We start from the raw sequence: 23,988 nt of genomic DNA, 5'->3' as shown, positions 1-23,988 counted from the left end.
AAATAAATTTCAATTACTTAAACAACTTAGAATATAAATAAATTTTTCAATTATTTGAATAACATATAAAATTTAATTACAAACTCTAAAGTATAATTCAATTTTAATAAAACAATTCCTAACTCAATATATATATATAATAATTAGTAATTAACTCAAAATCTTTTAATAATATAATAAATTATATTTATTTAATCTTAAATAAATAAACTAAAATAAATTAAAAAACAACTTAAATCTACAAACAAATTTAGAACATAAATGTAATATGATTTTAAATAAATCTGATATATATGTTTATATAATATATATTTGAAGAGAAATTTACTAATTTATTAATCAAGGCAAGATTTACTTTCTTTTTTTTTTAAATTTCATACATGCACAAGGAATAATATTTTTTTTCCAAGTACGCTTTTAGCAGCTTGTTTTGTGAGTGAGAGGAGGAGGTTGATAATATTTCTATGGCACAGTGTAATAATTGTCAGTGTAGGAGAGGTAGGGTGGTGATGGATCGATTCAACCTTGATATGTGGAATCCACTGGATCTCATATTCCCCTTTCATATTTTTGTGGATTGGCTTGATACTGATGAAGCCCACATCTTCAAAGCTAACTTGCCTAGTTTAAAGAAAGAGGATGTGAAAGTTCAAGTGGAAGAGGAACATGTTCTGGTCATAAGTGGGGAGTTTAAGAAGGATGAGGTGGACAAAAATGACAAGTGGCATCGCTTGGAAAGATCACATGAAACTTTCTCTCACCGCTTCTGCTTGCCAAAGAATGCCATGTTGGATCAAGTGAAAGCCAATCTCACAAATGGAATGCTGTCTATGACAATTCCTAAGGTGGCTGAGAGTAAGCCTGTGGTTATCCCAATCAATTCAAAATTAACTTCTCTTATGTGATGTTTTTGTGTGAGGAATAAAGCACAGAGAAAATGTTCTCAGATGCATTTAAAGGAATGTAATTCTATGGTCATCCCAATCGAGTGAAAATTAACTTCTCTTATGTCATAGTTTTGTGCGAGGATAAAGCATAAAGAAAATGTTCTTGGATGCAATCAAAGCAACATTTTAGCTTGTATGAGTTAAAAAACTACAAATAGTTTTGTTGAGTTTGACATCCACTTTTGCATAAAGATATATATTTTTAAAGTGATTTTTTTTTTTTCCAAAATACAAAGAGATGAATATGTATCTAAAAAGTACAGAGATGAATTTTTTTTCTATAATACACAGAGATGAAAATTTTCCTAAAATCCACATACATGAATATTTTCCTAAAATCCACAGAGATGGGTATTTATCTAACATACACATAGATGAATATATTTCTATTTTTGTTTCCTTTATTCCGATTTTAGATTACTTTGGCAACATATTTATTTTTGTTCAAGTTATTCTAATATATATTCCATTCTAAAAAAAATCTGATTTTTTGTAAAATAAAGAAAGTTGATTGAAGAACAGATTAAACAATATTCAAATTTGTATATGCATATTTTGAAAGAAATCTATTAACCAATTTATTTCCTACATGCAGAATAAAGAAGAAGATTTTTTTGTTTTTTGTTTATAGAAAAGCAATTTTGTTACATGTATTTGATTAAATCCATCAACATAAACTAAAAAAGATTCCCTTGCAAAAATCTAAAATGGATAAAAAAAAGATTTCTTTTGAAAAAAAAAAAGAAAAAATACAAAATTTCTTATGTGCAAATTTTTGAAAGAGACGAGAAGAAGATTTTCTTTGAAAAGAAAAAGCAAGCAATGAATATGAAAGAGGGGAACTTGGATTTGAATGAAGAACCTTGTTGACCTCCTTCAATTCCTCCTTGAAGCTTGGTAATGATCTTCTCCAAAATCTTGCAACACATCTACAAAATTTCTCCTACAACTAACATGATATTGAAAATAAATTCATAAGAATTTTAAAACTACTTTATCATCCAAAAACAATGAACTCCCCTTTTTCGAAAATCTAGAACTCAATATATAGAAAAGAGAGTCATTTTCCCGCTACAAAATAAATTAATTGATTTCCATATTCTTTTCCCAAAATAATTTCATGCAAAATGATTAATTGTCATAGTGGGGGTTACATGCAAAAATTGAATTTGAAATTCTCTTCTAGAACCTTCTCATTTCCTCCTACAAAATGTGCTAAATAGCATATTGAGAAAATAAACAATTTCTAAATTAATTTCATGTAAAAATGATTGTTGTCATAGTGGGGGTTACATTTGACCATGCATTCAAAATTCAAGTTTGAATTCTCCTCCATTTTATCAAAATGCATTTTGTAACTCCTTTGTCATAAAAATGCCATGAATAGAATTATTCTTGTCATAGAATAATTTTGTAACTCCCATGTCATATATTTGCTAAATATAATATTTATTCTTTAATATTTTGAATTTAAAATTTCTTTTCTAGAATCTTCTTATTTCTCCTAGACCATGTGCTCAATAGGATATTGAGAAAATAAACAATTTTCAAATAAATTATGACCTCATGTGTGTGTCACCACTTAAATTCCTTTTTATTTAAAAACTTCAACCTCATTTCAATCTCATTTCAATTTATCTTTTCTTTCTAACATTAATAATAATAATAATAAGGTCCAAAAAGAGGGTTATGACAAGTGCCCACTTGGAGCAACCCAATAGTTACTCATTTGTCATCTTCACTTAACATTAATTATCCCATTTCAAGCATCCACATGTGGGAAAAATATTAAATATTCATGTCCACAAGTCACCTTTACCACTACTAGTGGAGCCTATCACCCATTATGAATGCATTACTTGTAACAATAGTGAAAATAAATATTATAAATTATTTTTCCTAGTACACCCTAAGTGCCTAAGAACATTTTCCAAGGATGTTGGAACCATCCAATATGACATAGGGCTTATAAGGTAGATGTCACCTCAATCCTAACATATTGGACATAGGGCATTGTTAGAAAATTTGTCTAATTCTTTTCCTTAATACAACTATAAATGTATTGAAGCAAAAAGGCCACTTTCACAAAATATACATAGTCATTTCATAGAGAGTAGAAAATAGGGAATTAATCAATGATATAAAAGGGTAGTCACACCTATTACATGAATGAATAAACAACACAAGATACATATCAATAGAAAATAATCGACAACAATACCAAGTTTACAATAGAATTATTAATATACAAAGAATAAAAAAATTATAGTGCTTGATGTCTACCTCAACCTAGCATTTATTTCAGGGTCTTTGAGGTCAAAATCATAACATAAAGAGCATAGATCTAGATGGGTTGTAGTTTCCTCCATTGAGGCCTTGATAGGAGCTTAAATTTATATCATCATTCTAGTGCATTCTCATGATTGAAGAGCATCTTCACTCATTTCTATGACTTATAAAGTTGATCATTCTAGGGGGCCATCCTTAGAGAAATTGATCCTAGCAATTCGACAACCTCCTCAAGTTATTTATAAATAGTACCATTCTTTAACAATCAATAAAGAGAAGACCAAGTGCAATTGGAGAATAAAAGTGCAAAATTTACCAAACTAGATCTATAGGTCACAAGACAAATCCATACTCACATAACTGACCCAGGTTCATAGATTCAACCCAAAAACAATCATAATCCTTTACAAGGTTCTAGATGACACCCATGATGAAAATATCATTTTTTAACACCAATCCAATAGATTAGATTCATTTATTTTTATCAATTCTAAAGTAAAATATCTTTATCCATCTCAATTATTATTCACTTTACCATTTTCACATCTAAAACTAAATTAACTAAATTAACTTGTATTAAATTATATACATTAATTTAATTAATTTAAATTATCATTAAAAAAGACTAATTTTCCTTTTACAAATAATTGTTTTCCAATAAGTTCCATTACAATGACTAATATATTTAGTTATATATTCACAATCAAATAGATTTTGATTTTTACTATAGATTTGTACTTTGTCCAACAAATCAAAAAGAAATTTAATACATCACCATCCATCATAATTTTTTAAGACTAAGTACCTCACCATCCATCATAATTTTTTAAGATTCATTAGGACAACTCAGGCACTTTTTTGTGAGTACAAAATTCACACACTTCCACTGCATATGATGAGAAAATATAGAAAGAAAATAACAAAAAAAACTGGAAGCAGCCTGTCAACCCCATGCCATTGTGTTATTGTCTTACATTTCTATCAGTTTTTATCTGAACACCAATATGAAGATCGAAACCATCAGTTGGGAAAAAGAAAAAAATTTAATAAAATCCTTGCTGAATGTCAACAAAAATGCAAAACCTATAGTTAAAAAACACTCTTTTCTTTAGAAATAATTGTTTAGTCCATGACTTTTTCTTTCATAAACTATCAAACTAAAACAAAACCAGAGGCAGTATGAGAGATATTATTCATCCAGAATGCTGAATAGCTTTACCGCTTACATCAGCAGTAATTCAACCAAAAAAAAACAATATATAGATGACACTTTATTGATCCATTTCTAATCTATCTGTGCGCTGTGATTTCAGTATATTCCCCATCATACAAATGTTATGATGGGAAGGTAAAAAAAATCCAGTCCAAGAATATCATGCCAAAGTGTAGGAGTTGCCCTGCAGAAAATTCTCAAATGAGAACACTCACAATCTTCATTCATAGAAAATAAACCTCTGCTGAAATAATCAGCAACCTGCAAAAACAATATCCACATCAAAAAGTAACATTCACAATGATATTATGTCAAAAAAATAGATCAATATATTTTCTTCTGGATTAGTTCATGTAGGTTTTCTGTTGTCAACATTTTGGATCACATATCATGATCGATCATCAGAGCAGAAAAATAGTTGTTAAAACATTACCCACATCAAATAATATTCACAAACATATTATGTAATGTGAGAAGAATAGTTCAATATGTTTTCTTCTAGATTAGATCATGTAGATTTTTTATTTCCAACATTTCGAATCAAACACCATGATCCATCATCAGAACAAAGAATGTGCTTATATGCAGAAACACTATGTAGATATCTCATTACCTTATTACAATAAGCATAGTATATGAAAGCAAGGGAAAAACAAATTGAAATGATGAGAGGTGAAATACCTTGGAATTGTTGAGCATGTGAGGAAGATGAAAATTTCCTGAGGAGGTTCCATTGGGAGCCTCAAGGCAGAGAAGTGTTGAATCCTTGTGTTGATATAGGTAGCATAGCATATGCTTGAATCCAATGAGCATATGAAGATGCCAATGGCATATTCTGAGCACAGGATCTGTCTGACTGTCTGTGTCAGAAAGCATACAATATATTCACTTGTCCAGTAATGGCAATGACTATGACAAGAGCATAAAAATTAAAGGTGGGCAGTGCCCATTGTCTCATAAAAAGCAGCCATGAAATGATAGTAGCAGAGATCCATGTGCACTTTGCAATAAGCTTTCAAATTATTTTATTCACAACGTGAGGAAAGGGGCTCTATTTGACAAGTCACCATACTGCCTTAAATTCTTTTTTAAGTGATGTAGAAAAATTAATATCATAAGTGTACCTCCTAGAAATCATCATAAAAGCCTAGGTGTTCATATGGTGCCATTATAATTGCTTCTCGTTTAAGTTAATTTCCTACTTTTGTAAAGAGGATAATGATCTTGTTTGTACAAAGCTTTTAAATCACACTCACATCTATTGCTTGCCTTGTTGGAAAGGACAATAACAATTGGAATTCACCCAAATATGCCAATGCAGATTAACTTTTAACAGCTGGGAGTTGTAGCAATTAGATTGGGACTAAACATAAGTATTTATGTTTATGCATTAGGATATATATTATAATCAATGTCTTTATTATTTATTATGGAAGATTTTTTTTTTTTTTAAAGATTTTATGTCAACTATAAAGATATTTTAGTAATTCAATAGGGAAGGATGAGTCTTTAGGTTGAAACCTCTTCAACTGAGTGTCAAGCATTAAGGGGTATCCATCTGTGTGATATGGGGACCATACGCTCATCAAAGCTTGATCTTTAGTGGGCTTATTTAGAACTATTCAACTTCACCAATAGATCAAGAGCTGATTGACCAAAGACATATTTAATTATGAGAATGATTTTACTAAATTCTCAATTAAAAATATGAATGTATAGATTATTTATTATTGTATTATATTAGTGAATTCATGTATGATTAATAATTATGATTTTATAATCACTATTTTATTATATTTATATTTAAATATTATATATCTATACTCTACAATAGTGTTATTGACATCTAAAATTTCAATATTACAATTTTTAGTTTTAAAATGTGTAATATTAACTTTCATATACTTAGCATTGATTTATGCTAAAATAGATATTATTTTTTTATTTTATGAATTTTTTTTTTTTTTCTCATATAACTTTCAATCTTGAGTTTTATGTGCTTAGTCTTTTTTTAGTTTTTTGGTTGCTATTTCGTCGTCTAGTGAACTTTGTTTATGGTGCTTAAACTTTTTGTCTTATTTTAATGATGTACTCTACTTAATTTATGAGACTGGATCATAATAATAAATCAATATATATATATAGTTTATCACATCCCAAATTTTTAATTATTAAATTAAATACTTGTCTACATCGAAAGTAAATAGCATACAATAGTTATAAGGTTTCATTGGACTCATTGCCACAATAGCTATGTCACACCCACATCTTAGGTGAGGATAAATTTTATATATGGTTTTAATGGTATTGAACTTTATGTGAATTACTTCCATACTTATTAAGATATAGGGTTATTATCCAAGCAAATTTATTAATTGCTTATTGTATTTTAGTCTACTATAGTTATGTATCCACCATCTAAAAATTAAGTTTTTTATTAAAGAGTGATAAAGGAAAATGGAACAAAATCTTGCACTCAATTCACTCATATAATCAAAATTAGAAAAATTATAAAACATAAAATTATAGAATAAATCATTTCACAACATTTTAATAGATTGAAAGACTATTTTGACATGGTTGGCTTCTTAATATTCCAAGATAGACTAGTGGATGCTGAACTAAGGTACTCTTCCTTCACTTTGACTAATATGAGACTATGCAACCACTTGATTTAGGTCAAACTTGACTAGTTTCTTGTATCTTACAACTAGATAATTTTGGAGGACATAAGTTTCAACACTCTAATTATAGCTATTTTGGACCATAGATCACTTCTTTTCACTTAAGATATGGGGCCCAAAAAATATTTGTTCCCTTTTTGTTTTGAATAATGTGAACTTCCTACCAAGAACTAGAGGCAAAATTATTTAGTGGTGGAATTTTGACCCTCCTCAGATTGCCATGTTCAAATTAGCCTAAAAAAACATTTACAAAATAACAACTCAAAGGGTGGAACAAGTCATCCTTTAACAATATCTTCAATTAAAAAGAGGATTGTTGAGGAGCTAATTTTTTTCAGAAAATTATGAAATTTGATATAATTGAACCAGACATTTTCTAGCTAGAAAAGAACTATAAAAGAGGATTTGAACATGGTAACTACTAATGAAGAATTTTGATGGAAACAAATATCAAGGATATAGTAGCTAAGGGAGAGTGATATAAACACAAAGTTATTTTGGTGCAGGTGCACCTCATCAACAAGCTATTCATGACCCTAAGGATGGAGACTAGGATCATTAGGGTGTCTTAGAGTGTTTTGTGTTTCATGTATGCAACAAACCCCACCATGTAAGCCCATGTCACCAATTAAGCAATTTGAGAAGCCAATTGGGACAATGTGGTAAAAAGGGGTAATAGATGGTCTAGATTTGTGTTTGATAGGTTTTATACATGTTTTATGTGTGTTTGGTTGGTCCATGTATGTGGATCCCAACCTTAGAGAGTATGACAATTTTTTGTGCAAAATTGCAAAAATGCAACTTTTGTAGAATGCAACTTTTTGTAAATCGGTTGGAGGAAGCCTTTCAATGGCTCCAACCTAATCCAAATTCTGTGGGAAACTGTTGGAGAGTTGTATAAGCCTTGTGGGCATGATTCCCAAGGTTGGTGATGTTGGAATTGGAGTTTGAGAATCAATAATACACAGAATACTACAGGTTTCCCAAAAATTCTGAGTTTGTAGGAGTTGTACGTGCCTGCACGGATTGATCTGGATCCCACCATCCATGGAGTAGATAGGGAGATGAAATATATTTCTTTTGGTGGAGGTTTGAGGTCTTAATTATTCTGAAGTAGAGAGAACCCTCCATTCTTCTGACTGTAACCCGGAAATTGAGGGTTTGGAGAGGGTTTTGAACAAAAATGGCCTTATCTTGCACTCCAGTCCATTAGAAGACTCTTCCTTTGGAGAGATGCAAGATAAGCCTCTATAATTTAGTGTTTTCATGGTGTGTAGAAGGGAAAAAAATTTTGTGTGGAGAAAAGAGCAAGATTAGGTAGGCATCTCTATGTGACTACCTAGGACAAGTTTTAGGACAGTCATCATAAGTTGTCATAGAGGTGGATTCCATGCTTGTAACTCTGTAATTAGAGGTTCCTAACTATCCCCACATGCCCATTAAGTTTATTTGTCATTTAGTGTACCGGTAAAGGTAGTTTCTTTGGAAAATAGGGCTAATTGCCCCTATTAGGTCTCTTAGCCTCTGAAGGGAGCAAACCTTGTATCTATAGATCTAGCCAAACCATTTGGGGGGTCAATAAAAATTCCAAAAGGGTGTCTAAAATGCTCAAAAAAAATTATGGGTGTGTGGTACATTTTTAAGTTAAGGTCCATTCTATCATCAAATAGGGCTACAAGCCGAGGGGGTAGGTTTACAAAGGAGGTATATGGAATTGGTGCCCTAAACCAAAACTAGTGTTTGAAAGAGTCTTTAGATGCCATGCGTTGGCCAAATTCAAAATCCCAAGGAGTAGAGGTCACCGGTAAAGAATTTTTGAGGACTTGAAGCCTTTTACTCATCTTGAGTAGGCCTAAGCATAGTGAATGTGTGTGTAGTTTCATCCAAGGTATGAAGTCCTTCCTTGCAGGACCCTTGTGTGTAGTTAGGGGGTCACTAGCCTAACCTTGTTTGGGCTTGTCATTAGGAGTCTGGGTAGGCCTCTGCATCAAGTGGTATCAGAGCGAAGGAGTGTCCTTTGGAAAAGAAGGAGAAGACAAGATGTCGGAAGAAGAAGGATCCCATGAGGCACCTTCAAGAATGACCAATGCAGAATTGAATGTCCTAGTGAAGAAGTAGATGGTAGAGAGAAGAACAGTCAGGGCTGAGAATCAGGCCTTGAGAAATGAGATGGATCGGTTGAAGGACAGAGTGGAGAGGGGAGAGAGAGACTCTGGAGAAGAAGGGGATGAAGAGGAGATCCCTATGCAAAAAGAGCTAGAGGTACCTATAGACCAGAGACCCCTGATGAGTGTCCTCAAGTCCATGGAGAGAAGAAAAATGGATGCAAAGATGGATCTGCCAGTATTTGCAGGCAAGATGGAGCCTGATATAGTGATGGAGTAGATAGACTCCTTGGACAATTTTTTTGAAAGTGAAGAATACCAAACCACTAGACGGTGAAGATGGCCCAATCCAAGATGAAAGGGGCTGCACTAACTTGGTGGACTTTCATCCAGGATGAGAGGGTGAAAGAGGGAAAGAGAAGAGTAGCTACATGGAAGAAGATGTTGGCTTTGGTGAAAGAAGCCTATGTCCCAATGGATTACAATATCCAATTACATAGGAGGAGACAAAATTTGAAACAAAAGGAGATGGATGTGAGTTCCTATACCGAGGAGTTCATGAAGTTGTGTGTGAGGACTAAGGTGAAAGAGAGTGAAGATGAGAAGGTAGCAAGGTATCTCAATGGGTTGAGATTTACAATCTAAGAAGACTTGAATCTCCACACCCTGGAGATAGTCCAAAAGTGGTTTCAATTGGCACTCAAGGTGGAGGAGAATTTGAAGAGAAGGCAGGAGCAAATTGGAAGAGGTAAAGGGAGACAACAAAGAGGAGGAAGAGGCCCTTTTGGAGGTAGAGGAAATGGTTTTGGTTACCAGGGAGACTCTAACCAAGAAGGCAATAGAGGAGAGAGCAGTTACAACCAAGGAGGGGGCTACAATCCAAGAGGAAGCTTTAGGGGTAGGAGACCACCCTCTAGAGAAAGATCCCAAGGCAGAGGACCTCCTAGGTGCTACAAATGTAATCAAGAAGGGCACATGGCCAATAGATGTCCGGAGAAGGCTTCTAGCTCCATGGGAGAAAGGAGAAGGAATTTGGTGCAGGAATCTGATTGTCAAAGTGTGGCAAGTGCAAACACTTATCAAAGTGTTAATGCTCCTGACAGCTATGGCTATCTCGAAAGAGGAGAGGCTCTGATGATGAGGAGAGTAGTAAAAACCATGAAGGTACCTAATAAGGAGCCTACAAAAAGGAAATCTCTTTTCAAAACCACTTGCAAGGTAGGAGAAAATGTATGCAAGGTTCTGATAGACTTCGGATCCACTGAAAAATTTTGTATCACTTGAAATGGTAGAAAAGCTTAAACTTAGGATGCTGCCTCACCCTTATCCCTATAAGGTCTCATGGATCACCCAAGGTCAACAAGAAGTGGTGGAAGAGAAGGCTTGGGTGGAGTTTCAGATTGGATCTTACAAGGATAGATTGCTATTTGACATAGCCAAAATGGATACATGCCATCTCTTCTTTGGGAGACCATGGCAATATGAATTGAAAGCTCATCATGATGGGGTGAGAAAAACCTACTCAATCACCAAAGATGGGAAGGTGATAGAACTGTTACCTCTGATAGAGGAAGAGCTGGAATCAAAAGGGAAGGATATGAGAGTGCTGATAGTAGAAGGCAAACAGTTCATGAAGGAGATTGCAGAGAAAGGTGAAGTTTTCTATGCCCTCATGCCTAGTCCCAAGGTGACAATGAAAGAGTAGTTTGTAGAAGAGAAAGAAGGAGGACCAAAGCATCTAGACCCGACAGTCAGATAGTTGGTTGATAAGAATTAAGGCATCATCTCAGATGGAATGCCAAGGTCCCTACCACCGGTAAGGGACATCAACCATTGCATAGATCTGATCCCTGGATCTACATTGCCAAACAAAGCAGCCTACAAGCTCACCCCATACCAAAATGCATAAATGGCAAGGCAGATTGAAGAGTTGCTTGAATCAGGACTGATTGGCAAGAGTCTAAGCCCATGTGCAGTACCAGTAGTCCTTGCACCCAAGAAAGAAGGCACTTGGAGGCTTTGTACAGACTCAAGAGCCATCAACAAGATAACCATAAGGTATAGGTTCCCAATCCATAGAATAGATGATTTGCTTGATTGCTTAGGGAGTGCCAAGTATTTTACAAAAATGGATCTAAAAAGTGAATACCATTAGATTAGAATAAGGCCAGGGGATGAATGGGAGACAAATTTTAAAACTAATTAAGAGTTGTATGAATGGAAAGTCATGCCATTTGGGTTGTCCAATGCCCCTAGTACCTTTATGAGGTTAATGAATGAAGTTTTGGTGGAATTCATAGGAAAGTTTGTCATAGTATATCTAGATGACATCTTGATCTTCAGTCACACAAGGGAAGAGCACCTCAAACAAATAGATATGGTTCTCAAGAGGTTACATGAAGAGCAACTAATGATCAATTTGGATAAGTGTCTGTTCATGTAGGAGGAGATCATCTACTTGGGTTTTGTAATCTCACAAGGTGAGTTGAAAATGGACCAAGAGAAGGTAAGTGTTATATTGTCTTGGCCTACACCTAGAACTATGAATGATGTCCGAAGTTTCCATGGGTTAGCAACTTTTTATAGGAAGTTCATAAGAGGATTTAGTCATGTTTGTGCACCCATGCTTGACACCATAAAGGGAGGACAAAAGTGCAGGTTCAATTGGATTGAAGAGAGAGATGATTCATTTGAGACATTGAAGAAGAATGTTGCAGAACAACTAGTCCTTGCCTTACCAAACTTCAATAAGATATTTCAAGTGGAATGTGATGCAAGCCACATATCTATTGGAGCAGTGCTCAATCAGGAAGGAAGGCCTATTGCTTTTTTCAGTGAAAAGCTAAATGATGCTAAGAAAAGATACTCATCTTATGACTTGGAGATGTATGCTCTAGTACAGTCTTTGAAGAAGTGGAGGCACTATTTATTGCCAAAGGAGTTTATAGTATTTATTGATAATCAGGCACTTCGTTTCATATATAGCCAAGAGAAGCTAAACCACCAACACATGAAATGGGTAGAGACCCTGCAAGCCTTCACATTCACCCTCAAACACAAGAAGGGAGTTAAGAACAAAGTTGCAGATGCTTTGAGAAGAAGGGTCTTAACTGTCAACCAAATTAAGATGGAAAGTGTTGGTATTGATTCCTTGAAGAGTATGTATGTTGCTGATGAAGACTTTGGAGAAATCTATAAGGTATGTGAAACTTTTGGTGACTGGTATCATATTGAGTTTTTTGAGTTTCTGATACAAGATGGATTGTTATTCAAAGGAGTGCAGTTGTGTATTCCTAAGTGTTCCATGAGATTGAATATTATTAGGGAGAAGCATTGTGGAGCCATGGCAGGTCATTTTGGTTTTGACAAGACCCTAGACCTTGTGAAGAGACATTATTTTTGGCCTAAATCGTAGGTAGATGCAAGAAAGTTTGTGGAGACATGTGTTATATGTCAGAAAGCCAAGGGGAAGTCTACAAATGTAGGTTTGTATCAGCCCTTACCCATTCCTTCTAGGCCATGGGAGAACATAAGTATGGACTTTGTGTTGGGTCTGCCTAGGACAAGGAGAGGATTTGGCAGTGTCTTTGTAGTGGTGGACAGGTTTAGTAAAATGGCTCATTTCGTACCATGTAAGACTTCTTGTGATGCATCATATGTTGCAGACCTATTCTTCAAAGAGATAGTCCAGATACATGGATTGCCCCTAAACATTATTTCAAAAAGAGATGTGAATTTCATAGGTCACTTTTGGAGGACTCTTTGGAAGAAGTTGGGGACTAACCTAGCTTTCTCATTAGCCAACCATCCTCAAACAGATGGGCAGACTGAAGTTGTCAATAGGTCATTGGGAAACCTACTAAGGTGTTTAACAAGGCAACATGAAGAGAAGTGGGATAACATTTTGTCATAGGAAGAATTCTCCTACAATGACACCATAAATAGGAGTACTGGTAAATCTCCTTTCCAAATTGTTTATGGCATCCACCCAAGGGGAGTGTTATAGTTAAGAGATTTACCAAAAGAAGAAGCCATTAGTGTAGATGGTGAAGCTTTTGCATCAGCCATAAAAGAGGTGCATGACCAAGTCAAGTCTCATCTCCAACAATTTGCAGTAAAGCATAAGGCTCATGCTGATAAGGAGAAGAGAGATGTATAGTTTAATGTTGGGGATTTGGTATGGGTACATTTGAAGAAGGAGAGAATCCCAAAAGGAAAATACACCAAAATCATGCAGAGGAAGATTGGACCATTTCAGATATTGAAGAAGTGTGGACAAAATGCCTATGAGATCCAACTTCCTCTTGATCTTGGATTATCACCCATTTTTAATGTGTCTAATCTTACACTTTTCAAAGGTGATCGCAATGAAGAAGGTGAACCAATGTAGGTTGCAGAAGACAATGACATTCCAAGGCAGGAATCACCTAAGTTGAGAAAAGTGTTAGACACTAGAGTCACAAAGAAGATAAGGAACAAACCAGACTCTGAGGCAGTTTGGATGACAAGTGAGAAAATATCTCATCATGGTGTAGATTTACAAACTCTGATCTCAAGTGGGCTTGAGATCTCTTCTCCTGGAGAGTATGGTATAGGAGAACCTCATCAACAAGATATTCATGACCCTAAGGATGAAGAATAGGATCATTAGGGTTTCTTAGAGTGTTTTGTGTTTCATGTATGCAATAAACCCCACCATGTAAGCCCATGTCACCAATTAGGCAATTTGAGAAGCCAAATGGGACAATGTGGTAAAAAGGGGTAATAGATGGTCTAGATTTGTGTTTGATAGGTTTTAGACATTTTTTATGTGTGTTTGGTTGGTCCATGTATGTGGATCCCAACCTTAGAGAGTATGACAACTTTTTGTGCAAAATTGCAAAAATGCAACTTTTTGTGCAAAAGTGCAACTTTTTGTAAATCGGTTGGGGGAAAAATTTCAACGGCTCCAACCTACTCCAAATTTGGTGGGAAACCATTGGAGAGTTTTATAATCCTTGTGGGAATGATTCCCAAGCTTGATGATGTTGGAATTGGAGTTTGAGAATCAATAATACACATAATACTACAGGTTTCCCAGAAATTCTGAGTTTGCAGGAGTTGTACGTCCCTGTACAGGTTGATATGGATCCCACCATCCATGGAGTGGATAGGGAGATGAAATATATTTATTTTGGTGGAGTTCTGAGGTCTTAACTATTCCAGAGTAGAGAGAACCCTCCATTCTTCTGACTGTAACCCAAAAATTGAGGGTTTGGAGGGAGTTTTGAACAAAAATGGCCTTATCTTGCACTCCAGTCCATTATAAGACTCTTCCTTTGGAGGGATGCAAGATAAGCCTCTTTAATTTAGTGTTTTCATGGTTTTTAGTAGGGGAAAAAAAATTTTGTGGAGGAAAGAGCAAGATTAGGTAGGCATCTCTATATGACTACCTAGGACAAGTTTTAGGATAGTCATCCTAACTTGTCAGAGCGGTGGATTCCGGGCATGTAACCTTGGAATTAGAGGTTTCTAACTATCCCCCACATTCCCATTAATTTTATTTTTTATTTGGTGTTCCGGTAAAGGTAGTTGCTTTGGAAAATAGGGCTAATTGTCCCTATTAGGTCTCTTAGCCTTTGAAGGGAACATACTTTGTATCTATAGGCCAAACCATTTGGGGGGTCAATACAAATTCCAAAAGGGTGTCTGCAATGCTAAATTTTTTGTATGGGTGTGTGGAAATTTTTTGAGTTAAGGTCTATTCTATCGTCAAATAGGGCTACAAGCTGAGGGGGTAGGTTTACAAAGGAGGTATAAAGAATTGGTGCCCTAAACCAGAACCAGTATTTGAAAGAGTCTTTAGATGACATGTGTTGGACAAATTCAAAATCTCAAGGAGTAGAGGTCACCGGTAAAGCATGTTTGAGGAGTTGAAGCCTTTTACTCATCTTGAGTAGGCCTAAGCATAGTGAATGAGTGTGTAGTTTCATCCAAGGTGCAGAGTTGTTCCTTGCAGGAACATTCTGTGTAGTTAGGGGGTCACAAGCCTAACCTTGTTTGGGTTTGTCATTAGGATTTTGGGTAGGCCTCTGCATCATATTTCATCTTTCTAATTTATGATATAAAAGAATAACAAAAAATCTCCCATGAAGAAGGATAGAACCACCATCCCATTAGAAGATAGAATTGGAGAGATCTAGATTAGTTACTTTGAGAACTTGCTAGACTCTCCTTCTAATCTGTAGGTCATAACACTCAACTGCGGTAGGATGTGAAGCATAACAAATTGACAGTGTAAACACACTGTCTGGGGACAAACTTTAGAACATTCCACAAACCCTTTCTTTCTCACCTCAAACAATAATAATAGATGCACAATATGATATAACAAACATTATAAAACAAATCTAATCAATATAGCTTGTCGTCTCCTTCTGAAATGATATGACTATGGTAGTTGTGGCTACACAATTACATGTGTATTTCAACTTTGACTCCACATTGAGCTCCTTTGACACCAACATCACTCCTCTAATATTAATTATAGCAATTGCATTCTTCAAGATACCTGACACTCTTCCAAAACTAATATCAATGATAAAACCGATTAGCACCTTTGACATCAATGACAACATATTTGAGTAGGAAATAAATTATTTTTATTGATTAAAAGGCATGTTTCAACTATGTACAAGTCTATTACAATATTTTTTCTCCAAAAAATTTCAATTTACTTCCAAATTTATAAAAAAAATATGTTACAGTTGATGTTCTAATGATAATGCATATGTTTCTTACCTAAACTAGATGTATCCACATTTTATATCTAATAAGAGGAGATAATATAGGATGTGTTTAATAATCAATGAGCGTTCTTACCTTGCTCAATTTTCTTAGGTGCTTGGGAGGTCAATTTACTTGTTTGAATATTAAAATTTATCCAACTAGGTGTTGAGGGGTTGAATTCTTGACTTTTAAGGGATTTTGACCTTTGTATGTTCCTACAAAAACTCCAATTAGAAACCTCCACTCTCCTAGATGCTTACAAGGTTTTTGAAATTGCTTCTTGAAATGTTTTGAAAATTACTTCTAGAGATGTTTTTGGACTTTTGAATATTTTTGGATGTTTTGGATTTTTTCGAGATATTATTTGATTTTTTTAGATTATTTCAAATATTATTTATTTTTTCAATATGAAACTAGGACAAAATCTAGCAGTCATACTAATTTGTGTCTTTGTTTTCAATTGCTAGATGTGATGTTTGATAAGAATGTCTGGTTTTAGAGAGTGAATACCCTATGTAAGACCAGTCTGTCTAGTTTTGAGTGTACCCTTCCCTATATAAGACATGTCGATATTTGATAGAGTTTGATCGAGGGATTGATTAACAATACATGTGATCAGTTTGGTTGCAGAGTTTGAGTGTTTGTCCATTATTGATTTGATTTGATGGATGGTCCATGCTTGCTTTGTATCTGCTTAGGTATTTGATCTGTGCGGGATAATTTATTGCTTTGATTTTTTAGTTTTTTTGTGATTTTTAGGGCTTTTTTCAAGACATTTTATGATTTTTTGTGCTTTTTTTTCCAAGATCTTTTTTCAATGTTTATGAGTTTTTTCAGGACTCTTTTCATTTTTTTGGATTTTTTTGATCCTTTTTCAATTTTTTGGGATTTTTTGGATTACAATAAAGGTGTATTTGTTTGCCCCAATGTCTAGCAAGACAAGGAATATTATGAATGGATGAATGATCAGTTGAGGTGGAGATGGATAGGAGAAAGACAGAGGTAGCTTATTATGGAACATGAAGGGACATATCAAGAGCTTTTTGAAACCATGTTTCTGCATTTTTATTTTTGCCCTTAGTTTTTTTTATCAAGATCAAGATAAAGGGATGAAAAGGGGATATGGATGGAGATAGGATATGGATAGAAGAAGCAAGATCATTGGTAGTAATGGATGATGGAAGAAAGGAATAGATAGGATAATGGATATGGACTAGAGGGTATGGATAAGGTGAAGCAAGATCCTAGACAGTGATGGATGATGGAAGCAAGGAATAGATGGGATAAGGGATATGGACTAGAGGATATTGACAAGGTGAATCAGAGAGGATGCCTGATGCTTATTAAGATCCTTATCTTTATCAAGATCAAAGATTAAAAAAAAATGGTTGTAGATAGGATGATAGATAGTGGATGAAGGATAAGAGAAGATGTGGTAGGAAGGATAGAGTGGATGAAACTTTCCCCCAAGTGTAGAGGTATCCATTTTCCAAAAAGGCAATGTGTGGAATCTTTAGAACATGTAGCACCACTCGAATAAGTGTTCTTGAACATTTCAAAGATAGAGACCCAACCCACACTTACAACCTCTGGAAAATCAATTGAACATATATAGCAACTAGGAAGCATACTCAAAAGGGAAGATTAATCCCAAACTAGATCAAGGTACTTAGTCTTTGATTACCCATGTGTGTGCAAGTGGGTTCATTTTGGCTCATATGATTATTGTAATCTTTATAATTTAACGTGACTAGTTACATGAGTTACCTTGACTTCAAAATCATCTTGGATAGAGTTTTGCTGCCATCAAGCATTTATAGCTCCGAAGAGGTTATTGTTATAATCTCATGAATATTGCTCCATTTCCAGCCATGCATCCATAGCCCCAATGGAGTTACTTGCATGTTCCCATAGCCAAGCATTTTGACATTGCATTTTTGTTTTTCTTGATATTTCTTTTCTTGCTTATGCTTTTGTTTTGATCTTTTGAAATTTCTTTTGCTCTTATCATTTATTCTTTTGTGCATTGGCTTGTAAGCAATGAATCTCACATTGGTTAGAGAATTACAATGACGCTGAAGTAGGATTATATATTTTTCACTAGCCACATCTTCACCTAAGAAACCACAATGACTTAGGGCAATTGATTAAGTGTGTGAGATATAGTAATCAAAATATGTCGATATGAAGATACAATAAGTGATTCTTTTCCAGATCAAGTATGCATCCCAACCAAAAGATAGTGTTAAAGAAGAACAACCTCGAATTCTGAAGCGTTTCATGAATATATATCTAGGAAATGGATCAAACATAAGATTGAGTATGTGACAAAATGACACAAATGCCTATTTCATAGATCAAGGTTTTGTGCAAGGGATTGAATGGGAGGGATGGAAGGATGAAAAAGAGATGTTGGATAGTAGATAGGATGTTGGAAGATTTGTGGTCGGATGGAGAGAAATGTTTTCAAGATCAATGTTGGCACACACCTTGAGGGGTGGTGGAGTGATGGAGGAAAAGTGGATTTTGGATTTTGAGGTTTTGATGGAGGAGTGGATGTGGAATTCATGACATAAGGACTCAAAATGGATGAAGGAAGAATAGATTTGGAAAGTGGAAGATGTGTAGATAGACGATTGAGGGAAGCATTTGGAATAGCAAGTCTGGATGCCACTTTTGATTTTCCTTTGGGACATAATGTTCTTATGGGAATCCACATTGATTTTGATTTTTCTTTTCCTTCTGGTTCTTTGGAACATATTGCTTCTATGAGAAATATAGGAACCCACATGGTTTTTAATTTTTCTTTTCTCATAGGCCTTTATAGCCTTTTGGATATTTCTTTTTGCTTTTGTATCAAATTTTTCTTGAATTTGACGTGTCTTTTAGATTGGACATGTTGATCTTTGGATGTATGTGGATTTTTGGAAACATGGATTTTATTCTTGGCAACCAAATTGCTTCCAAAGGGAATAGGGTTCATAGATGAATAGGAATGATATGGAGGTCTTTTGGATAGGTTGATGTAGGTAGATGGTTGGAAAATTCTCATAGATGTGTACCTTTTCTTATCTTGATTTATAATAGCATAATTGTATTGTAAGCTAGGGATCATATGAATAGTGGATCGAGGGACATAGGTTCCTAATATAGATGGAACTGAGGAAGGATTTGACTTTGGAATAAAAGGACCCAAAATGGATTCAGAGGATAGGGACTGTGTATGCTTGGATTTAGATGGAGGAATAGCTTTGATTAGGGTGATGGGATCTTGTGTAAGATTAGGAGGATTATGACATGGAGGTGAAGGCAATCCTGATCTTGACTTGGAATTGGATAACTGGAGTTTGCGCTTTGTGCTTGATTTTGAATTGGATCATTGGAGGGGATAGAAGAGATATCAGGATCTTTCGTAGGAGGTGGGTGTTGAATGGGGCCTAAAAGGACACTTTGCTCTTGAGATAGAAGATTATCATTGTGAATGGAATACAAAAGGATTAGGGTATCATCATAAGACTCTTCACAGGTGGGATCTTGATAAAAAATTGGATTGGATGAAATGGTTTGTTCCTGATCTTGATTTATTTCAGGACTCATTTTTTCTAATTTTGGATTACATAAAAGATGAGGACTAAAGACTTTGGACACACCTATGATCACAAAAGATGTGAATAAGATGTTTTTGATTTTAATTGAGGACCTTTTTTTAGCAATTTTGTTGTTTTGGATAAACTGTTTGAGGATAAAATTTTGTTTGATTGACAACTTTCTGATTATGAGAACATAATTGGTATATAAGTATGGGCAATTGAATTTTGTTCTGATAGACTCTGTAAACTAGAGTTATGCAAGGGAGGGCTTAAATTAGCCTAGATCAAAATTGGGTTTATACTGGTCCAGAACAAATGTGGTACACAACAAATCATAGTATACAAAGCCTAGGTTGGAAATTGGAAACCATTCAATGAGGCTCTTACGAAATACTGAAACAACAACAACTAGAGAGTCTAGCAGCATTGGCTCCACTCCATGACGCACACTTCTTGAGCATGCTAGTCTCTCTTACCCCCAAAGATACAAAGATCTTATAACCAAAAGATTTATATCTCATCATGCAAGAGACATGAAGGGTATCTATGGGGTACGATCCGCACTCCTGGAACCATTGAACGTGGGATTTTGGGTTACTACTTTGGTTCTTATTGTAATTTCAAGGGACCCAATCCAATGATAGATTCTTGAAGCAAGCTACTTAATGATTTAGTTAAGCTTATCGGTGTAGATAAGGCCCCTACATCCATCGAATTCACTCAATACTTTAGCTTCCTAACTAGTATATTTATATAGTGACTTGAAAAACCCGCTTGAGAGTACGCTAGGAGAGATGATATCCCCAATGTATCCCAATTCAAAGTATCTTTTTGGGGTGATGAAATCCCTAGTCAAAGATACCCCTCACTACTGAAAAGAAAAAGATAGGTGTTGTTATTACTTTTCCCAATCTCCTAAGACCCCGAAGGTAGGTGGAAAGGTACTTCATGTAACGGTAGGTCCACCCAAGATAGAGAGAAAGTGCTCTTGAGTTCTTTATCCTTTAAGATAGCAGTATGTAAGCTAAACTATTCATAAGATAAGATCATTCCCATTTTAAACCCAAAATCCAAAGGTGAAATTCTCATGCTCATGTCAAATTTAAAACCAAAACCAAATGTGGGATTTCTATTGTTCATTTTTAGGCATCAAAATCAAGTGTGAGATTTGTATTGCTCATTTTTAGGCACCAAAACCAAGTGTGAGATTTTTATTGTTCATTTTAAGCACCAAAATGAAATATGAGCTAAAATCTTATCAAATATTTGTTGGCATTGAGTTGTCATTGATGTCAACCGGTATTGCTGGTTATCAATATTGATGTCAACCGGTATTATAGGTTACCGGTGGTGTGTGTCAACTAGTATGAAGAAGAGATGTATATTCTAAGTTGACAAATGATATCACCGGTATGAGGTGAGATGCAAAAGTGTGCTGGCATGCTTGAGTGATAACAGGTAAGGCATAAACCGGTATGATGGCTGGTTGTTTATTTGTGATGAAGAGGTAGAATGTTAAATCAATCACAATAATACCCGGTGAGAAGAACAAAAAGAATGACATGAAGATATACCGAAAGGCAAGATGAATTGTCAGGAGGATGTGTTGTCGGTAAGAGTGATTGTTCAGTGTGTTGGCTATACTAGTAAGGTGAATTGAGCCGGTAGTCAATCTTGGTCAACAAAGAATGTCAAACCAACATAGCAAACCAAGCAGAGGTGGATGTTGACAAAAATGACAGCTGGAAGCCAGGCAGTGATAAAGAACATATCGGTGAAGTGTACATCGACGTAACTGTCAGCAAGTAGGTTGACTTTTATGAAGAACCCCCAAGTCATTGAGGATGCCAAAAGATTGCGGCTTGAGGAAGACAAGCTGGAAGGAGATTGAAGTTACCTTGCAAGAAGATTTCATCTTCATACCCGTTTTCTGAAGGAAATAGTCAAGCCATTAATGGTGTATGACAGAGAAAATCCAGAAAGAATGGTGTAGACCTCTAGATTTAGAAAATGCACTTTGGAATGCATGGAGTTGGTGGTGCTGATTGATGACATGAAGATCATCTCTCTGGAAAAGTAGATTGAATCAAATCCAATATGAATTGAGTTGGTGAAGGCAAAACCTAACACCACATTGTTTGAATGTCATTTTTGGTGGGAACCTTAGGTGTTAAATATGTGAGCTCAAGAAATAAATCTTTGATGCCTTATGTGAAGAAGGAGAGTGAAGAGAGCTTGAGAAAAGAAAATCTTCCAAAGAATTTATTCTAAGAAAGTTGCAGAGTGAGTTAGCAGGAGTAACCGGTGAGAGGGTTTGACTGGTAGAGACAGAGGAACTGGTAGACTATTGCAAGTATAATAGTTAGGCTAACTGGTGGAGTGTGATTGATCAAGAAGGCATCCAAGTGTGATTAAGTGTGAAGTGAATCCAGTAGTCAGAAGGAGAGAAGGTTTTAGTAGAGTAAGAATTTGCATAAAGGCATTGTTGTAGAGTGTGTGGAGCTCTCACATACCGGTAAGATTGAAACCAATAGAATAGAGTTTTTGAAGGGTTGCAATACTTCATTTGTAACAGGGAATTTATTTGTGTATTTAAATCTTGATATTATCTTCACTAAGTAGGTGCTTAGTGCAGGGGTTGTATCTCCTTTAGGTTGTAGCCTATAAACTATTTAGGGGTTGGTGCTCCTTTGAGTTGGTGCTCATAAATCAGGGGTTGGTGCTCCTTGGGTTGGTGCCCTAAAATTGTAATTAGATCATATTCATTGTGAGGTTGGATTGGAGCAGACCTCCAGCAACTATTCTCATCGAGGTTTTTCCCACAATGGGTTTTCCATGTATATATGGTGTTATGCGATGCATTCTTGTGTATGTGTTAAATTTATGATACCAAATCCTTTCACACACTTAGTTTTCATTGTTTAGTTTACTGGTCAGCACTGTATTTGTTTTATATAGTACTAGTATATCCCTGATAAGAAAAGAAGTGTTTAAATCACTGATTCACCTCCCTCTCAGTGATCCATTGTGTCCAACAATTGGTATCAGAGCCTAGGTGCCCTATTTTTTCAAAGCATTCTCTAGCTTGGGTAGATCTTGTCAAGTATTCACATTAGCAAGAAATGAATCTCCCTCCTCAAAGATCCTATGTTTGATGGTGTCAACTATTCCTTTTGGAGTAGAAAAGTGGAAGCCTATTTGTCCTCTCTAGGTTTTGATGTATGGAGATCGATTGTGAATGGGTATATAGTCCCAAGTGTTCCCCCTACTGATCTAGATGATAAGAAGGAATTTGAGAACAATGCTAAAGCTAAAAATGCCATTCTTAGTGGGTTATCTAATAATGAGCTCGTTAAGGTTATGCACTGCTCATCTGCCAAAGAAACTTGGGATAAGCTAAAGAAAATATTTGAAGGTGATGCTAAAGTCAAGGAAGCCAAGTTACAGACATTGAGAGAACAACTTGAGGGTTTGAAGATGAAGGTGAAGAGAAGAAGACATTCACGGTAAGCAAGGATATTGGTAAGGAGACATATGCAAATGTAGTTAGAAACCACCACACAAACTGGTATACACAATGAATGAACATAAGGCTTGGTGTAGGAGCACCCTTCAAAGGGCTCCCACCATTTGATTTTGTTGTGTTCTTGTTTCTTTAAGAAGCCATTGTAAATATAATAAGAGCTTTGAGCTCATTGGTACTGTTAGGTCCTAGTTTAGGTCCTAGGCTCATGAGTCAAAGTTGAGTTTTCTTGTGGAGTAGAGTCTGTGGGTGCCTTTGATGTGTTTAGGATCCTTCTTAGCATGGTGGTATCCTTAATATGGCCCAATGTGGGCCTAGGAGTCAAGAAAGGCAACATTGAGAAAGTTGCTCAAAAGTTGCAAAAGTTGCATGAAAACTTTTCAAAGTTGTCAAGCAACTTTTCCACCTAGTAGGTCAAAATCCTTAGTTAGCATGGACAACCCTAATATGGGCACATAGACTAAGGAAAGGGTACTATATGTAGTTGCAAACCCTAAGATGATGGGTTGGATGTTAGTTTTGTATGGCCCAAAGGAAAGTGACTTGACTGTGACTTTAATTTTCTTGACAGTCGGCACTAATAGAGCAATGAAGGATTGATAATGGATTGATCTTCAAAAAAAAATACGTAGAGAGCCTTGTATGGTGTATATAATTTCATTTTGAGCATTTATATTAGGTTTTGTTTTGCAGGTGTTGTGTGTTTGTAAATATTTTGTAAATTTACTTCTCACTGTCCTGTTTTGGACTGTTTTGAGAAAATGGGTTGATAACTCCTTTCCCCATTGTGGAATCACCATGAAACCATGGGGAATAGGAGTATAGACCCTGTACATTAATTCAAAGCAATCAGGTCCCTTGAAGATGCA

The 23,988-nt window shown here is 35.3% G+C and overlaps 1 protein-coding gene and 1 long non-coding RNA gene across 2 annotated transcripts; one reads left to right on the top strand and one right to left on the bottom strand.

Moving 5' to 3' along the window:
* The first annotated feature begins 509 nt into the window (after positions 1-509).
* Positions 510-905, top strand: LOC131069068 (16.9 kDa class I heat shock protein 1-like). The gene has a single exon (XM_058004380.2). The coding sequence runs from the start codon at positions 510-512 to the stop codon at positions 903-905; it is 396 nt and encodes a 131-aa protein (XP_057860363.2).
* Positions 906-4,325: 3,420 nt separating this feature from the next.
* On the bottom strand, positions 4,326-5,489 carry LOC131069073 (uncharacterized). Its single transcript, XR_009112107.2, has 2 exons — positions 5,131-5,489; positions 4,326-4,710 (listed from the first exon to the last, which is right to left on the bottom strand). It is a non-coding gene; the product is annotated as an uncharacterized LOC131069073 (long non-coding RNA).
* Positions 5,490-23,988: the final 18,499 nt, after the last annotated feature.

The sequence above is a fragment of the Cryptomeria japonica genome, chromosome 1, assembly GCF_030272615.1.
Source record: "Cryptomeria japonica chromosome 1, Sugi_1.0, whole genome shotgun sequence".
Lineage (NCBI taxonomy): Eukaryota > Viridiplantae > Streptophyta > Pinopsida > Cupressales > Cupressaceae > Cryptomeria > Cryptomeria japonica.
The sequence above is the reverse complement of the archived record's forward strand: the minus strand, read 5'-3'. Positions and strand labels throughout refer to the sequence as shown.

Excerpts from the sequence above, each read along its gene's own strand:
- LOC131069068 (XM_058004380.2), top strand. The coding sequence starts at position 510 with ATGGATCGATTCAACCTTGATATGTGGAATCCACTGGATCTCATATTC.